Genomic DNA, 19,137 nt, shown 5'->3' with positions numbered 1-19,137 from the left:
TTTTATTTTAAATATCATTGCACTTAAAAATGCCTAAGCAATGCAGTAGCTTGGTGTTCTGTCAGAAAAGTTTGGGGTTTTTGCCAAATATCTCACTCTTGTTTGACCAAACCGCAAACTTCCAGTTAGTCCCAGTAGCGTTTAAAATCTTTCACGTACGTTTTAATGCACTTATTTGTTAAAACTGTCACCATGACATGACAGTACAGTATGAGACAGATAATCTGTGAAGACATGGTTCTCCTCTGCCGCCTTCTTGTGGTCCTACTGCAGCTCGGTCTGGAACAACCAATCAGAGCCAGGAGGCGGGTCTTAGCGCTGTCAATCAAATGATCTGCCTCCTGATTTTAAAAGTCACACACTTTAAGATGCTAACATATCGCTCTTTGCTCCAGTTCCCCAGCAGTTAGCTGACGGCATTTGGTGAGTAAATGTCTTCTTTTAACCTCGTGCGTCACAATTAAAATTATTCTGAACTTTGTGATGAAAGTTCTGACTGCAGATGTGGGCAAGTTTATGTATCTGTATTATTCTAGCAAAATCCTCACACATAGAGATCAACCCTCATCTGCCTTACTTTAAAAGCGTGTTTTCTTGTCTTTCCCATCTTCCTTTATAATTGAAAGAATGCTTTGAGGGGGGCATTTCATCTAATTCCTGAATGTGGCATCAGGACTCATTAATTCTGTCACTGCTGCGCTGATTAGAAAAGGAGACAATCTTCGAATGAAGTGATAAAAATCAGATTCTTGCTAGACATACCCCTCCCCTCACCAGAGCAAGTTCATTGTCCCTTACATGTTTCATTACCTAGATCTGAACATTCCCTCCCCGTTTCAACTGTGATTACAGAGAGTTTTCTCGTCTTTGTTGTTCAATCTCTGTTGTTTCAGCCGGCTCTGGCCTACCTCCAGGGAAGCTGCGATCACAGCAAGATTTCGATCTTCGGCGGCATCCAGAACACAACAAAGACACGCATGTTGGAGGAAAAACAAGGAGCCGCGCTGGAGGGACGCACACTTGAGACATGGAAGCGTCCAGCGACAGGCTTTTCTGCTGTAGCTGGCTGCGCCGCAGGGTTCCCTCGCCCCACAGGGAGGAACTGTACCACATCCTGAGGATGACGGGGCCTCTGGTAAGGACCTGCACTGCCTGCATGCCCCGTTCTGACCGCATAGGTTACACCAGACCATCGACGTTCTCGGCCAAAGAAAGACCGAATAGGTGCAAGCCTTACAGGCGAGACTGTATCTGGCAGAATTTAGTCTCTGGCTGCTGGAGGAGGGGGGAAAAAATGTCAAATTGTCAAAGCTCATTTATCAAATCCAAAGCTGTTAACAATAATTAATTGCATCTTGTGCTTACTGTAATATCATCTGTCAGCTGCTTCACCTTTGATGTTAGCATTTTCCTTTCCAGCTTCTGTCTCGAATCCTCAGTTACCTCCTGCCTTTTGTGGTCACAATGTTCTGTGGGCGTCTAGGAAACGACGTGATGGCCGGCTACGGGTTGGCTTCTGCTGTAAGTGATCACACTCATGGAGGTTGATTTGAGGAAAAATGACACATGATTATACATGATTATACATGATTATAGTATTTTTTGGTCTACATTTTCTAGTGCAAATATCTTGGTACACTTACAAATTTTTCAGTAACTTTTCAGCAAGATATAGGGGCATGTTCAGAGTCAAATATTCCTTTCTATCGTTGTAAAAGTGCTAATTCTACTGGCAGATTATTTACACTTACAACTTGGGGAAAATTGTTTATTAGAAGTGAAACAATCTGCTAGTGGAACTAGCACTTGTTCATGAATGTTGAGGAGTTACTGGCTTAAAACAAGCTTCTATCTTTTGCTAAAAAAGTTACTTGTTTTGTTTTATTTCAACTGTTCTAAAATATTTGCAGCAGATGTAAGATTTTGTCAAATAATATCCTAACAACAAGTGGACAGAAATGACGGTTGTTTTTAAATATATTGCCTCATGCCTTTGCTTTTAATAAGTGAAAGGAATGTCGCTTAAAACAGTGTGGATTCCTTTCAGACCATTAATGTTACCACTGCAGCCACAGGCTATGGTCTGGGACTGGCGTGTGACACTCTCATATCTCAGGTCTGGAAGCCATTTCGTCAAGTGACGGTTTCATCAGAGCTTCTTTGAGGTCTGGAGTTTAAAATGTGTGTGATGTTTGACAGACGTTTGGGGGCAGGAACCTGCTGCAGGTGGGCGTGATCCTTCAGAGGAGCGTCATCATCCTGCTGCTGTTCTGTCTGCCCTGCTGGGGGCTGCTCATCAATGCGCAGCCCGTCCTGCTGTGTGTGGGGCAGGACCCCGAGGTGGCCAGGTACCTCACTGTAATAAACATGTTGCACCAGACTGTTTTATGAAGCAAAACATTAACCCTCTGCGGGCCAAGAGTAGAGAAGCGCCTTCGTCGTCCAATGCTGTCGATAAAGGATGTCAGTTGTGCGCCAGATTTACGGGTGTACCCGAAACGCACAAACACAACGGTTCCGCCCAGAATGAAAGGATGCGTTTAATTGCATTCCAGTTTTTAATTGGTCAAAATCGATGTAATAAATGTATTGAGATGAACACGTTAATGTCCTGGTACCGCATTTAGTTATTATAGTTTTCTGGAGCTTACAGCTCACTTCATAGAAATTAATGGGTACTTTCTGAGTTTTGTGTTACTTTAGAGTTGGAGAAGAACTCTTTTTGTTCCCAAAACGTGACCTGTCGGTTCAAATAAATTACCTCCGAGTTACAGAAACATTTTTCGTAAACGACAAAGTAACTTTTAATTTCTGAGAGGCACGAGGGTGTTTTTTTCTCTCTATGACAAAATATACATATTATTTTCTTTAAAACGTGAACATCAGCGCTTTTCAATTTTAAAACTGGGATTATGAGCAAGAGTTTCTGCACATTCACATGGAATTTGCTCAACTTCTCTATCAAGCTATTTGAATGGATTTCTGTGTAAAATTGTACCCTGTTTATCAAATGATATTTTCTTTAAATTTGAGAACATTTTTAAACAATATAGTGGGGATAAAAAAAAGACTTTTCAGCTGAATAAAAACCAGTTGCTTCCTAAGCTAACCCTGTTGAATCTGTTGACAGAATTGCTCAGCTGTATATAACAGCCTTTCTCCCCGCTGTGCCAGTGAGTCACACATTTATTCTAACAAACACAAGCTTTCATCAATGATTTTATTTTATTTTTTTACCAGTGTCTGTGTCATAAAGTAATATTAACAGGAAAAATAAAGTGTCTTTCTTTTTAGGCAATGTTTCTACACAACCTTCAGGTGTCTTACCTGCAGAACCAGGTGTGTCCAGAGGTTTAGCGCAAACAATGCTTATTGAAATGTTGCGAATCTTGTTGAATTCATGCTGATTTTCTTTTTTTTTCTGTTTGCATACTTAGGGTATAATCCTGCCACAGCTCTACACGGCCGCCGTGGCAAACGTAGCAAATGTCGCCACAAACTATCTCTTGCTTTACTGGCTGAACCTGGGAGTCAGGTCAGCATGCACACGCATTTCCAGACAAATGTGAACAGAACAATAACGCTCACTTTCATTATCTCGATGCTGCGTGTGTGTGTGTGTGTGTTGCAGTGGCTCTGCTGCGGCAAACACTCTGTCTCAGATATACATCTGTTCTTTTCTGTTCGCTTATATCCGGTGGAAGAGGCTGCATGTAAAAACATGGGAAGGTGAGGGACAGTATCTCTAACAGTGGTCGAAATGTTTTGAGATTTTCAACAAATTTTTCCAGACACAAATGGGTTTGTGTCGCCCCCTGCAGGCTGGTCTGTGGAATCACTACAGGAGTGGGGCTCCTACATGAAACTGGCCCTCCCCAGTACCTTGATGAAGTGTTTTGAGTGGTGGGTTTATGAACTTGGTGGCTTCTTTGCAGGTAATATAGATGCCGCATAAACTCACATCATATATAATGATAACAATTTAAAAAAAACATGGAACATATCCTATTTATTCAATCAGGAATGTTGAGTGAGGACGAGCTGGCGGCCCAGCATGCTGTGATAATGATCGCTTTCCTCACCTACATGGTAGGACCGACTGGACCTCAGAGCAGAGCGGACTCATTTTTCAACAGTTATCAACTCAAACTCTTTTACACACTTTATGTTGGAATTCCTGAACACGCAGTTTCCACTCGGTCTTCAAGCAGCGACGTGTGCTAGAGTGGGGAATGCTCTCGGCGCAGGGGACCGCGCCAGGGCCCTTCTGACCAGCAAGGTGTCCCTCTGTCTCGCAGGTCAGTAAAAACGTTTCTATCGCAGCTTTTTCATTTCTCGCAAGTGTCGCTTGTTCGATTCCTCAACTCTTGTCGTGCAGCTACTTTTGCGGTTGTGGAAGGAGTTGTGCTTGGGTGCTCCAAAACGGTGATCGGCTTCATCTTCACGTCTGACCAGTGAGTCTGGACAGCTCTAGTAACTCCCCCGACCCTCCAAACTTTGACACCCAATGAAATTTGGTGTCGTTAAGTGAAGCTGGACGATTCCTCAACTTTGGTGTCACTTAACGATACCAAATTTAATTTTAATTGGAATGTTTGTGCTTTAAAAATTTCTCGTTTGTGTCGCTGTCAATTTAAAGATGGTGATAAATGTTTCCAGAGGTCATCAAAGGTCAAACAGGGTCAAGGCAAGCAACTGTGTTACAGTTTTGTGTTTGGGCAGCAAAAATCATTTGTGGCATTATGATTTTTAAGATTAACAAAAAAAATTTTTATTAATTGTGCAAAAACCTTTGTAGCTGTCAGGATCTGTGTTTTTCTGTGTTTAGTTAGAGTTTTCTGTGTCCTTAAGTCTCTTCGTTGTCCTGTCCTCCCCTTGATTGTTCCCAGGTGTGTCTCGTCTCTGTGATTACCCTCCTGTGTATTTAACTCCACCTGTGTTCCTTGTTCCTCGTCGGGTCCTCGTCAATTTTTCGTCAATGTCCAGTCTAGTCGTTGTCAATGTTAGCTTCTTCGTCGTCAGTGTTTCCATGTGCCTGCTGTTCGTTGTTTGGACTGTGCTTCTTCATTAAATTCATCATACCTGGGTCCGCTGCATCTGCCTCACCACCCGCACTTCATGACAGTAGCACCACTAATAACATATTTATTAGTGGCAAAATCAAACAAATTTGCTTGATTTTGTAAATGCTGTGATAACCTCTGGAAAGATTTATGAATATCTTTAAAATGACAGCGGCACAAACGAAAACATTTCTTGCAGCATAATCGTTGGTGTCAAATTTTGTGAATTTGATGCCAAATTTGCTGCACAAAAATTTGACACCGATTTTGTTTCAAACTTCACACCTTCACTCAGGTCCACTTACTTTCCAGTAACAGTAATACTCCGTTTAAAACACTGTTACATACTCAAATGGCTAAATCTTACTTTCAGGAAGATCATAGGTTTGGTCTCTCATTTGCTGAATGCCTACTGTTTCCTTCAGTTCTTTGATGGACTTGTGGTGAGTCCTCATGCTGTTCTTCTTTTTTACTCTTAAACATTTGCGCATAACATTTGTCCAGCCTGAGGCTGTCAGAAAGTGAAGCTGCATGCAGACTGACAGACGTTTCATGCCTGCAGGGGGTTTGCACTGGCATCTTCTTGGGCACAGGCAAGCAGAAGATACCTGCTGTGGCTAACTTTGTGGGATACTACTGCATAGGCCTTACACTGAGTGTCACTTTCATGTTTGTTGCAAAACTGAGAGTTTTAGGTATTTAAACTCTGGTACTTGTTTGTAGATTTCTTATGATTTTTTATTTTTTTTAATGAGAAAGAAGCCATTTTGAACTCACCCAAGTTCTTTTCCGCACAGGATTTTGGCTGGGACTACTGGTTTGTGTCATTTTGCAATCAACTTTCTACATAATAGTTATCTTCAGACTGAACTGGGAGAAAGTGACAGAGGAGGTATGGTAACATTGCACCTACAGATTTTTAAGTGTTTTATTGAACTTCAACTTAAACAAGGAGGGTTATATGTTGTTAGTGGCAAAATCAACAGCTGGGAAGAGAGTACGGGAAGGTGGATTGACTAATTTCCTGAGAACATTAGGAACATCATCAAATAAGAACAGCAACAGCAAACATTTAACCAACTACACCAAGCCTACGCCAGAGACAACATGGATAGATTTTTAGTACTTAAAGCTATGTTGAGACTGGGCTACAGAAAATAAATCAAAAGAAGGAAGTATGATCATGAGTTATTTTGAAGTATGGATTTTCAGAGAATGAATGTGAAGATGCTCTACTACCACAGACTGCAAAATCCAAGGAGTTTTGTTTTGTTTGTACAGGAGGCTAAATAAACTGCAGTCACGGCAGAAAATAGTTCTTACTTTTAGCTATGAATGCTTCTGTTAGAGTCCAAACCTAAATCAAATTTGGAAATGGTGACAAAGTTTTGAAAATATCTGTTCACAAAGGCTTTCCATCCACTGGAGCTGAACTCATTGCAGAAATGTTCAAAACTTTCAATCTCCAAGTAGAGCCTCACTCGAAAAGCACATGTAATTACAGTAATGGGCTGGTGTACAATGTTTTTACTCAGGTGTGCTCACTAGAAATACCTGCTACACTTTTCAAGTTTTTATATTTGTACAAAAAAATCCCCCCAAAACAGGAAAACCATGATCCCTTCTCAGTGTAGCACCTTTCTGTTCCTACTTCCCAATAAAGGACGTGGATGTTTGTGGTTGCAGTGTGACAAAGTGCAAAACAAAGTTCACGGGGTGAAAATAATCTTTCAAGGATCACATAAAACCTCAGACAGAATGTGATCCTTTATGCTTGAGCGTAGAAACGTTCTGACGTTCTGTACTTCTCTTAAAGGCTGTGAAACGAGCTCAGAAAACCACCAACATGACATTAATAAGCACCTCTGGGCTCACAGACGCTGAGGGAACTGCTGCAGGTCAGACGGCCTACAATGAAAAAGTAAGCACACTCTGAAATGTACAACATTTTTATCATCAGTTTAATTTCTTTGTATAAATTAACATCCATATTTTGGTCTTTAGCAGAAGAAAATTAACAGATGCGTGATGGTATTCTTTTTCACAGTCAGCAGATGGATACATATGCGTTAGTACAGAGGATCAGGACGGCCATGCTGGAAGGCCAGGTGGCCGTGAGGTCAGACGGACAGATGGCCACCTCTCCACCACCCAGCTGATCATCCGCAGAGGCCTCGCCGTGTTAGCCGCGGTGGCTCTGCTAGCTGTCGGAGCAGTCGCGCACTTCCTTGTTCCTTTGCCAGAGTTCCGGTCTGCAGAGGGCAACCGCACCGCGGCAAGTCAGATCAATGCAACGCATCCTCCTGATCCAATTTACTCCACTGTGCTGGTCCCTAATGGACAGTCAAAGTGAGTCGGAGCTGATGTTGTTGAACTGTCTTCAGTTTGACTCAGCTCTCTCTGACAGTACGGGACTGTAACGATCCAGATACTAATTAGAGATAACTGTCGTCATTCCAGAAAACAATCTCGCTTTAAAATCATATTCATGCTATTTTTGCTCTTTCTGTTTTCTCTTTGCTTCCTGCTGATCATCTTATGCCTTTTCCCTGTCGCGCTGCGTCCTGAGTCGCAAACGTAGACTGAGTTTGCTTTGCGGTCGAGACAAAGAAGTTTGCTCGCTCACTGCGATGACAGTTTACTCATAGTCAAGTAACCAAGTTCGTGACCAGCAGGTTTATGGTGATTCCAGTAGCCAGGACCAATAGCATGCCAGCCAGAGCTAAACCTCTTCGCAGGACCAGGCTCCTGAAGGAGGGCTGGACTTCCAGCGAAACCTCTTCTGTGTCAACCAGATCCATGGCGTCCGTCACGCTTAGCGAATGCTCTGCGTCTTCTGATTGGGCACCTGTTCATGCAAATGTGAAAGGCACACATTTAGGCTCCTTTGGAACATGATGTGTAACTGTTAGCTTGTCTGAAGCTTCATTAAAACAGAAGGGACCAGCTAATGAGGACTAAACAGACAGAAGGAGTCCACTGTTAAGCGTCACCCAGAGACCTCGACAACGTGATTCCAATGGTTGTGGAAACTTACATGTAGGAAAAGCCAAGTAGTTTCCCCCCAGGTTAGGGAACAAAAGACCATATCTTTGCCCACAGAGAGAGCAAGACGTTTGGCTGAGCTGCTTGCCTGGGTATTGTCAGTAGAAGCATTGGGTTTGAGCTTGTTTACACTATTGGTCAACATGCTTGAGAAGGAGCTGAGGGGAGGAACAATTCTTTTGATTTGCTATGAGATACATGTGGTGACGGCTGGGTGAATGATTGAATGTAGTGTGAAGAGCTTTGGGGTCTTCTGGACTTGCATACAAGTACAGGCCTTTTACCATTTTTACCATGGGAAGAGCTGCTGCTTATTTTGGGAAAGTCAACTGGGGAAAGTACCTTCTGGCTGCCTTGTTGCAAAAGTTTGTGCAGTAAACATTGGTAGTTATTCACGTTGCAGTTTATACTTTCCCAGAATTTAAAGTGTTGAGGTTTTTTTCTTGAACTGGAATTGTACTTTCTGGAACTTTAATTATACTTTTTGAACTTAGAGGTTACTTCCCAGATATTAGGAATTGTTTCTGAAAACCTGGCTTATCTACTAAATTCTACCCCTCTTACACTTTTATAATCTTTCTGGACTGGAAAAATATTGGAGCCCTGCAGCGTGTCTTTAGGGATGTCTGGCTTTATAGGCTATTATAAGGATGACTTAGCAAAATGTTTAACACAGCAAATTGTGTTAAACATTAGGGAAGTGAAAGTTTTATGGAACATTATGTGCTGACTTCTTTTCATCTGTAACTGAAAATCATAACATTTGCAGAAAATGAGACATTTGCATGAACTAAACCGTTATTGAGACGATGCCTATGAAGCGTCTGACAACTTTCCTGTGACTAAAACTTACATTTAAACTCGTTTCCCTCTGTCTTGGTTTCACCCATGCACACACAGTGGATGATATCCAATGAATAATCATTTCTCAAGGTAAACAATGTTTCCCTCTGATGGTGATCACGTATCACATTGTCTGTTTTCTCCTTTAGGTGACCCTGGTCAGACCTCATGATCAAAACCAAAGAAAAAGGAGAACTATTGCTCTCTTTCAAGCTTCCTGATAATACTGATTGTTGGTCTTGTTTAAGTTTTTTTCCCCCCGTTTGTTTGTTGTTGGTGTCGGGTGATTTTGGGTTAAGGTTATAGGGAAGACGCTGATTCTACAACCTTCTTTGGGCTGTTGTAGCTGATTGTTAATGACAAATAATCTGTTGTCTTTTGTTAATAAATGTATCTGTTAGTCATGACTGCATTGTGTTGATGGTCTCATGTTGGTCCACATTGATAAAAATCCTCTACATGAATGGAGAAAAGTAGCAAAGCATCTCTTTCTTACTTGTGTCTGAAGAACAGCCAATCACACCTGCTCTGATCCGAGCCTGAAAGATAAAATCATGTTTAAATCTCTGTTATTGAAGAAAAAAAAAATCTTCGGTGTTTTAGAATAAGCAACATTTAACTTAAAATGCAAACCTCTGCTGTGGCTGTCTTCCAGTTCATCCTGAGCAGATAGAAAATGAGGAATGTGGATTGCAGTGATACACAGGTAAACAGGCCAGTCCATAGACCTTGGTAAAGAAAGATATTATACATCACGTCAGATCAATTTTAAAATCTAACCACAGACTTAGAATTTCACTGTTTCGAGATACGTTTTAACTTTAAATCTCACCCTTTATTCCTTGTTTGGCAACAAACATCAGGGGGATTCCAATAGGAAATCCGATGCCATAAAATCCCAAGAAGTAGCAAATAGCCCCAACTCTCTGTTTACCCGCTCCTCTGATGATCCCACCAGAGGCAGCCTGGTCATGTGAAGTGTAAAAGAAAAGATTAGACTTCACAAAAAGTGAAGTTACACACCCCTCTAAAAGTGGCAGGTTCTCCTGATGTAAAAATTTAGACTGATTAGGGTGAAATAAAGCAAAAAATACACCTGGAGAGCAATACATTAAAAGGTCTAAAATGTTTTTCAGTGATTTACACTGGTACGGTTCAGGGGTATGTGCATTTTCTAGATCTACTTTACTTTGAATATACTTTTGTAATCTTTTAAACATTTTTTGTAGGAAATGACAAAGGTACTTACAGACATGGCATCCAGGATGACGAATGGAGCGTAAAATGACATAATTTCTGCCACCCTTTCCCTAATCTGCCTGAAACAAAAATATATATAGTATAACATCACTATCCTACTATTATGATATTTATAAAGATAGAAAAGCTATTCTTCTTAATCTCATTGACACATGTGGCTGTTTTTCAGTGTAGAGCACCAGATTACAAATGACAAACCTTTGGACCAAGTTATTATTTTGCACAATATGTCAGCCAGGTTCACAAGTTTACGATTAGATAAGGCCTACTGTAACGCTCAAAGGCCATTTAAAATCTGAGTCATCTCTTCAGTACTCGAGCGTGTGACTTCGCCTTTCACAAACAGGACTGACTGCAGTTGGGTTAATGTTAAACATGTACTTACTCATCATATGTAAAGATGTAAGAGATATGATTCTTCAGACTCCCGATGAGGACTGCCAAGCAAACAGACACCGACCCTGTTGTAAAGAGCAACATGCCAAGTGGGCTAACATCACACACTTACTATGATGCTGCTAAAGAACATATATAGATTGTGGGAAAAGAAGAACTTTTACTTTTTTAAATCATATTTGTTGTTACATATTACGTTAAAGGTTCCAAGCTCCTCTGTTCAAATCCTGTCACATACATTTGTGGTCAGGGATTTTCAAAGACTCATCATGTGATTGAATGAATTCCATAATAATTTTGCTCAAATGGGGGACATATTATGCCAAATTCAGAGATTTTACACTTTTTAATCTTCCAATTGGATTTCTACTGATTCTAGAAAGTAGTCCAAGAACTATCAAAAAACCAAAAAGCTGTTTTTTGATGAAAGTAAAGTTTTTTTGTGTCTAGAAAATGAGCTGTCTCAAAACCTCCCGGCTGTTAAGTTAAATTGACTGTTACCTAGCAACCCCAGCTGAGCCCAGTCCTTCTCCTAGCAACCCAAGCGGAACTCCAGCGCATTTGGTGAGCTGGTTTTAGCGCTGTATGTACCATACAATGGATGCTAGAAAAGACGAGCGTTTCATTTTTATTGCTGGCTTACCATTCACAACCCCTTTCTGTATTCTGCTTGGTTGTGCAGGAGGCTCAACTAATCCTTTTCAAAGATCCACAGTTGTATAATTGCACATCTGTTTGCACCCATTTCCACATGTGAGAGTAAATGTTAAATTGGGGGGGGGGGGGGCGACCAAAATGTAATTTAACCGTATTTCAACCACATTGTGATATTTACACTAGAAACTAGACCAAAATACTTGCCATTATTTTGTGTTTTTGCTCATATAAATACACTTTATATGAGCTTTTTTACTACAGATGGTCAGATCACTTTTAAGTGTCTCAAAAAGTAAAAAAGAAGTCTAAATGAGTATAATATTTAAGTGCTCACTGACCTCCACAGAACATTGTTGCTTTCGCAGACAGCTTGGCCTGCTCCGTTTCTCCGGCTCCCAAAGCGTTTCCGACTCTCACGTTGCCTGCAACGCTGAAACCCAACGGGAACTACCAAAACGTAAAAACGTTACCGATTTGAAAACCTTTTCTTCTTCACTGCTAGCTTCAAAAAGCTCACCATGTAGGCAATATTTGCCAGCTGGTATACGACCGACTGCGTTCCAAGCTCAACCTCACTTATCAGACCTTTCAAACCGATACAGGTATTAGATTTCAAAGTTGTTTTAGAAAGCAAAATATCTTCACATTTGTAATTTGGGATAGGGCATTACCTGCCAGAAAACCTCCAATCTCATATGTCCACCACTCTACACACATCATGACCATTCCAGGAACAGCCAATTGGATATAAGATTTCCAGTCAACGAGGCATTCTTTGGACCAGCCTAGATACGACAGTAGAAAGGAAGTTAAATTAAAGGAAGTTAAATTATACACGGTTAGTTTTGTACAAAAACTTATTCAAACTCTTCAGCTCACACATATTATATGAATAAAACTTATTTATGTTACAAATTTAGGCTCATTTATTAACAGATAATATTGGCATGACCCTTAGGTGTTACGTATTCTATACTGACCACTCATAGCACTTTGGACTAGAGCCACATTCACACACTGGTACGCATTTCAGTAGGTAACATCTGACCGGAGGAAGACACAATTGAACCCACAGCTAGATGTGTTCGGAGAAACTGCGATGGAAACACTTTTTTTCGCATCACACGAGTCACGTGATCAACAGCCGGATGTCACAACTGGCGAATATGATGGCAAAGATGACAACAGGAAGTACTAGGAGGATGAAGTTTAGTTTTTTTGGACAATGTTCAGCTGGCTCCACCAGAGCATCACACAGTTCATAAAAAGTTGTGTGTCATTCAAACATCTTGAGTCCATAGCTCTTCTGTAAATTGGCAGACTACAACTCCCATAAACACCGCACACAGAGACGCTCCCAAGTATAAGGGGTTTGTTGCTCCAATGCCTGAATGAGACGCCAACTGCTGACGGCTGACAGATGATGAGCGCTAGCTGTTTAAGTATCTGTTTAGTTGTTTAGCTAGCCTGTTTACATCCGTCACCACGAGTTTTAATGACTTATCATGTTCACAGCCTTATTCACGTGTAATTTTAATTTTATTTCTTGTTTGGTGGAAACATTGCAATTGCAAAATGGTGTTTTTTGTTTTTGTTTTTTTTACATTAACAGAATATTGACAAAAATGCACGCACATTTGTAATGGAAATGCAGCTTCTGTCAGCCATTCATCCAGATCTTCAGTTCGACTTCAGTTAATGGCCTTCCCTCACAGTTTCCCCGGTTCTAATCAATCAATGGCTCCTTGTTCTGTAATTAACTCTCCAGCTTAAATGTCTCTGTTGGTCAGCTCATCCTGGGTCTCACCAGTCAGTTTCTTATGGTCCTCTTGTGATATGTTATTTTGGTTTCCCCTGTATTTGAATTCCCTTTTCAAGTAAAATAGTTTATTTGCTGCTTTTCCCCTCCTGTCATTTGGGTCTTGCTATTCACCATTAAATCACAATATAATTATTTAGTCACCTGCCCAGGTTGTCTTGTGAAGACCTTTCCACATGATGTAAGCATAAAGGAATCCAGCCAAGGCAAACTCAGACAAAGTGTTGGCAACAGCGGAGCCCCTGAACATCATATAAATATGCCCATGTTTAATATGTATATGTATATGCATTTGTGTAAAATACAATAATAAATGTGTGAGAGACTCACGCTACTCCCATTTTCAATACGAAGAGCACAATGTAGTTAACGAGGGCGTTGAGCAGATTGACAATTAGCCCTGTGATGACCTGCGGCCAGATGATGCCCTGAAATGAAAGTGCCATGTTTTTCATTAGCAACTTAGCACATTCAAAGTGACTTGTCTCCAACAAAGAAGGGACATAATTTGATTTTTAAAAAATTCAATCGTATAGACTCCACCCACCACCTGCAATCCAGCAGACATAAAAATTGTTGGATAGAATCACTTTTTGTTCTCTTTTCTTTTCTATTTTCATTTCATGTACCATACTCGTCTAAGGCGCTCTGACCTCTTTGCTATTTGAATTCATAGTTGACAAAACTCCTTTAAATCTGACATAATAAATTAATATCACACATTTTGCACATCTAATCTTTTAGGAAACGGGAAGCCAGATCTACGTACTATATTTCAGCTTATGTAGGGTTAAAATGGTGGACCTACCTGGTTCTGGAGATATCGTGATTCTAAGGAAAACATGAAAGTAGCCTGTAATGTGACAAAAAGAAGAGATTTACTGAAGTTGTTGGCATAAATTTAAAAGATCTCTTTAATCAGCATCAACAACAGGTTTGGCTTTTATGGTGCAAACAATTTTATTGCAGGATAATAATGTCTTCTGACTTTATTAATCTGATTCTTATGTTGTGTCTTTATTTTACTGCTTGTGAACTTTCACAGAATGAATTTGTCTGAGCTGACATGCTGAGGTTTACATTCCTGGATGTTGTTCAGCACCTGCAAAAGGAGTCAGACTGTCTTCCCTAATGTTATCATCTTTTGTCCTTGCTGTGCAATTGTTGCTCTGTCTGTCTGTTGTCTGGCAGTTTTTAGTGTCTCATGTTGTAGTTCTCATAACATGTGAATGATGGTAATAGAGACTGATTGAGTTTATCCTTGGCACTTTTTCCCCCATAATGTTTTAAAGGGGCAGTATTATGTATTTTGTGCATAATACAAAATACATAATACTGTATTTGCTAACTATGTTAGCTTCAGTTGTTATAAAAATGCTGTATATATCAAATATATATATAAGAAATTTGACTTTGTAATTTAACGCCTTGCAATTTGGGCCTCTGTCTCTTTAAAACCTCCCACTCTGTCTTCAGGAAGTCATCACAACATGGCTCCTCTATTAACCCTTTAACAACTTTTTTTTTTTACCAGCATTACACTGAGAAGTAGCTCGTATAATGAGCTCAGCAGATGTGCAGTTTCACCAGATGTTTGCTAATTGCAGTTGGCTAGTCTGAAGGAGCTGAGTGGGGGAGTCAGAGGAGAGGGATGCTCGGTGAGGAGGAAGCTTGAAAGATGCACCTCCAAGGCGGGGCTAGGTCCACCTAGGCGTTTTGCACCGCTGAATGGTTGCCATGGGAGATTAAAGGATTTCTCAAACAAGCATGAAAGAATCAAGGCAACACTCCAGTTATGTTTTTAATGAAGGAATAACATTATAATATAATGTAAAGCTAAACAAGTTGATTGTACATAATACTGCTCTATTAAAGTAGCTTACTAATGTGGGTTATAGCAATGAGAGAACAAATGTGAACATTAGTGTATGAACTTTACATGACATGAAGAGGAAGCTTACGTCCTATAGTGTAAAGTGTATGGTACTACTCTTTAACCCTCTAAGGCCTGGGCTCTAAATGTTTGAAGTTTGAATTTACCCTTACATTTTCACCTTAACATCTATTTACCTTGCCTCGTTTGGTATCATTATTTTCAGCACAACCTCAGCTTTATGATTTTACAGTGTTTGTTTCATTTATGAAACAAATTTCATGTATGAGTAGAGGGTTAATCAATAACTTTATATGGCTGTGTAGTCTCTGTTTCCCGGTCAGACTAGAGTACAGAAGATAAAGGTATGCAAACATATGGATGTAAAACAAGTCAACAGATTAGGGGTGCACTGATTTATCAGCCAGCCGACATATCGGCGCCAATGTCCTTAATTTTGGGAGATCGGTGATTGGTCAATACTTAGGTGTGAAGCCAATCTTATTCAGCGATCTCATCTACCCCAGCAAAGAACCACTGTCCTCTTCTGCTCTCCCATGAGAGAGGTTTGACGGACAGACCAGCCCGCCATATCATGTCTGCATGTTTGCAGTTAGTCGCCCCACTGTTGCCAATTCAGCGACTTTCTTATATATTTAGCGACATTTCAAACAAAAAAAAAATGGCGTCAGCCAAAATCGGACTTGGCTTTTTAAGTCAGGTTAGGGTTAGAGACTAGTCTTCTTCCTGATTATGTAGGTCATAGCATTCGATATATATTTTAATTTGAACTGAAATATTTTTTTTAAAAAAGCTTTTCAATTACATCTATATGTATCTATTTTTACTTAAATTAGGGGGAAATTTAGTGCAGCTAAAAGAATCTTCATAGTGTGAATTAAGAAATGACCAAAGTTTTTGTGTTATATGGATTTTTTTGTTTTCTGTCCAACATCCAGACTGTGACAGTACTAAACTTGTAGGACTTTATATCTTAAATAAGCAAATTGGAGGCCTGGAATAACAAGAAGTAGAATATACTCACTGGAAGTGATGGCATGAAGATCTTTACATACATCTGAGCCAAACTATGGAGATATTTCACAGTCAAAATCAAAGCAAGCATTTTTAGCAAGTCCAAGAAGCAGAGGATGGAGTGGTTGCTAAGAGACAGCTAGCTGACCTGGCGACTTCTGGCTCCTGTCTGAACGCCAAGAGAATGGGCTCCGTGTTGATGAGAATGGCCCAGCAGGGGAAACAAGCCAGTAACAGAATGAGGATGGACCGCTGCAGAATGACTCCGACTCTCAGGAGGTTACCGCTCCCATAGGTCTAAAAATACATAGAGTTGGCAAATAAATTTGTAATTTGGTACATTTATGTCTGTGTTTTTAAAAAACAAAGGAAGAGACATTCGAAGTCAGTTCAGCATTGATTAGGTTCAGTATCGCCTGATACTAAACATCAGATATCGGTATCGGAAGTCAAACGTGTGGATCGGTGCATCTCAACTTATTGTACATATTTGTGTTACCGTTTATGTCATTAAACGTTAAAATATTCCTGTGTAAATATATCTCTTGTTCCCTTGTGGGTACCTACTGCTTATAGACAAGTGTGGCCTATGCACATGTACATGTGTTTGGTTATTAGTGGCTGATGCTCATACCTGTGATATCAGCGTATCACATGCTGATGCCAACCCAAAACCAATGGATACACCTGTGACATTAATCACCTGGGGAAAGAACAAAAAACAAACAAACAAGGATTGAACTATTTAATTGGTTCCGGATATTTTGGTCAACAGGAAGTTGTTTTTTTTACTTACAGCTATGGCCAAAGACACTCCCGCCAACTCTGTCTTCCCAAGATGGCCGCAAAAAACTGTACTGACAAAACTCACAGCATAGCCCATGAACTGGGCCAACATCTGAAAGTCAACATACACGGAAATCTGAGACAACTCAAACATTTTTATAAGTTCATACTTAGAATTCGATTGTACTCATGTACATTGCTTAACCTTTCACAGAGAACAGACATACGGAGGTATTTTTGGTGCAAAAGTATTTGTGCAGGATTAGTGACTCGCATAAGCAGTTTTGCGTAGTGGCATTCAATGACTTGTGTCTGTGTTAAAAAAAAAAAAATTACAAAATAAATATCTGTATGCAGACTTTAATACAGAAGATTATTAGATATTAGTTTTGCTGCAAATGTATTGGACTGAGTGGAGCAAAAATATTAGAGTAATACTTTTACATTTTGTCACCTGTAGAACAGAATCTGTGAATCTACTGAAGAATCTGTTAAGTAGAACAGTAGTTTTGTGTCTGAGTGATAAAGAAATATAGGCAAGTTTGGTTTTTTTTCCTGACACAAGAATGCAGATTGATTTTTGCAACATTTGGATCATTTGGGGGAAAAGTGTAAGATTTTTCTTAAGTGTGACTCAAACAATATAATTTGTGTTTTCCGCTGAAAAATGTGAATGGTTATAACTGCTGTTTTGTATTTGTGAAAGAATGGCGGGTGGGGGAATCTACAATTACAAAACTCCTAAAGAATTTTTCTCAGCAACTTCAATTTCTCAGTTACAAGGCACAAACACTTTTGCATCTGAAGTAGCTCCATAGAGGATGTCCAAATGAAATTCTGTGTTGGGTCGAGTAAGAACCGTGGGTTGGGTTTTACACAGGTTTGTAAAAAAATAACTTATACTGGGCTACAAAGTGATTTAGTTAATGTATTCTAAAAAAGGGGTGACGGCTCATTTCAACACAAAATGCTTACCACTGGTGCGGCCAGCTTGGACAACTCTTTAATTTCACCCTTAAAACCCAACGGAACCAGCGCGCGGATCCGTCTTACTGTCCAACACTCGGTCCACGCAGGGAAAGATGTCCTCTGAGCGCTTCCGTCCATGTCTGAGTTCAAAACCAGCGTCACAATCTCTCAGCGCGTCTTTAGGAAGAAGAACTTTTGACTCGTTAAGCTTCTCTTCCTTATGAGGAAAAAATGACAAGGAAGAGCGTCCGGAGAATTCAGCGCACATCCGCTAGTTCCCTGGTCTTCCGCTGCTGTAGGTGGTCCTCTTATGTGGGCCAGCTGTGAGAAGCTGTTGCCAGGTGACTCAGTTTATGACCCGTGACTTCTCCTACCAGGAACGTTCTTTTGCCCTGTTGCAGCAGCGTACACGATTCCTTGACAGCTCCTCTGGTCAGATGCGGAATGTGAACGTGAAAAAACGCGACGACTGATGAAACCTGGTGCAAACTGTCGTATGACGTCACGCCGATGGACCATTCCCTCCTGGTGGATATAAAACTTAATCATAACTCACCTTTCTTTCTTAGTTTCTTCCTTTTTTCAATTTTATAGAATTGATATAGTTATTACAATAAATTATAAAGGGGTGGTATGTTTTTATTTTTTTTTACAGTACATAATAACTATGTTGCCTTCAGTTGTTATAAATATGCTGTATGTGTCAAACATAACCTAAAACAAATTTGACGACCCAGCTGACTCCTTAAAATTGACTTCTGTCCCTTTAAGAAGCTCCTACTCTTTCCGACACTCCCCCTTCAGTATGTCATCACAACAATGCTACTCTTAATATCGTTTACAACCTTTATTTGGAGAGCAGGACTGAGAAGTACAAGCAGTTGATGCAATAATATTATTATTAAGCATTGCTACTCTTGCCTGAGTAAAATTTGTGGATACTCAAACCAACTTCAATGAATAAGGAAAAAAAACCCATTTTAACCAAAATGTCCAAGTCACAGAAGTTGAACACAGGCTTTGTTGTACTAATTCTGTCTGCTGAGCCTGTTGTCCCAAATCATTCAGTTTAAAAGACAATTACAGGTAACGCCATATGATTCGGCTGATTTGCTAGGGATACTAACAAACAATTGAACAAATGAAGTCCATAAAACAAAACGTCCTCTGAGCAGCAAGGTTTTACAGTGATCCTGTGAATTCTGGGGAAGAAATGTTTTGTGCAGTAACTGTAAGCGACCACCAGAGGGAGCTAAATGCTAGCTAACCGACCTTACCGTAGGCTACCCGGTGTTACTGTGCGTTTAAATAATGACTTAGTAGTGTAAATTGATTAATTCAGTTCACAAACGTATACAGTTGTTCAAAAATTTAAAAAAATTAAAACGAAG

General features: G+C 40.1%; 2 protein-coding genes across 2 annotated transcripts; one reads left to right on the top strand and one right to left on the bottom strand.

Annotated features, from left to right (window-relative positions):
• The first annotated feature begins 195 nt into the window (after positions 1-195).
• Positions 196-7,416, top strand: LOC116707943 (multidrug and toxin extrusion protein 1-like). The gene is made up of 18 exons (XM_032545650.1): positions 196-423; positions 894-1,135; positions 1,420-1,521; positions 2,048-2,116; positions 2,200-2,348; positions 3,131-3,173; positions 3,295-3,339; positions 3,438-3,535; positions 3,632-3,729; positions 3,822-3,935; positions 4,022-4,089; positions 4,190-4,298; positions 4,379-4,454; positions 5,437-5,506; positions 5,626-5,758; positions 5,861-5,955; positions 6,880-6,984; positions 7,111-7,416. Exons 2-18 carry the CDS (start codon positions 1,028-1,030, stop codon positions 7,414-7,416), a joined length of 1,788 nt encoding a protein of 595 aa, XP_032401541.1. The 5' UTR covers positions 196-423; positions 894-1,027.
• Positions 7,004-18,196, bottom strand: slc47a3 (solute carrier family 47 member 3). Its single transcript, XM_032545652.1, has 17 exons — positions 17,753-18,196; positions 16,788-16,889; positions 16,626-16,694; positions 16,140-16,288; positions 16,002-16,044; positions 13,892-13,936; positions 13,414-13,511; positions 13,228-13,325; positions 11,936-12,049; positions 11,782-11,849; positions 11,603-11,711; positions 10,597-10,672; positions 10,201-10,270; positions 9,784-9,916; positions 9,585-9,679; positions 9,448-9,490; positions 7,004-7,911 (listed from the first exon to the last, which is right to left on the bottom strand). The coding sequence occupies exons 1-17, from the start codon at positions 17,882-17,884 to the stop codon at positions 7,712-7,714; spliced, it is 1,644 nt and encodes a 547-aa protein (XP_032401543.1). The 5' UTR covers positions 17,885-18,196; the 3' UTR covers positions 7,004-7,711.
• Between the last annotated feature and the right edge of the window lie 941 nt (positions 18,197-19,137).

Source organism: Xiphophorus hellerii, chromosome 18, assembly GCF_003331165.1.
Source record: "Xiphophorus hellerii strain 12219 chromosome 18, Xiphophorus_hellerii-4.1, whole genome shotgun sequence".
In the NCBI taxonomy this organism is placed as follows: domain Eukaryota; kingdom Metazoa; phylum Chordata; class Actinopteri; order Cyprinodontiformes; family Poeciliidae; genus Xiphophorus; species Xiphophorus hellerii.
Note: the sequence above shows the minus strand (reverse complement) of the source record. Positions and strands in the feature narration are given on the sequence as shown.

Bases quoted from the DNA above. Each gene is read 5' to 3' on its own strand.
- LOC116707943 (XM_032545650.1), top strand. From the start codon at position 1,028: ATGGAAGCGTCCAGCGACAGGCTTTTCTGCTGTAGCTGGCTGCGCCGC. The intron at 3,730-3,821 runs GTGAGGGACAGT...CGCCCCCTGCAG, and splicing joins GCATGTAAAAACATGGGAAG to GCTGGTCTGTGGAATCACTA. The intron at 5,507-5,625 runs GTGAGTCCTCAT...TCATGCCTGCAG, and splicing joins AGTTCTTTGATGGACTTGTG to GGGGTTTGCACTGGCATCTT.
- slc47a3 (XM_032545652.1), bottom strand. From the start codon at position 17,884: ATGGACGGAAGCGCTCAGAGGACATCTTTCCCTGCGTGGACCGAGTGT. The intron at 9,680-9,783 runs GTGAGATTTAAA...TTCTTTACCAAG, and splicing joins TGCCAAACAAGGAATAAAGG to GTCTATGGACTGGCCTGTTT. The intron at 7,912-9,447 runs GTAAGAAAGAGA...TTGCATGAACAG, and splicing joins TGGCTGTTCTTCAGACACAA to GTGCCCAATCAGAAGACGCA.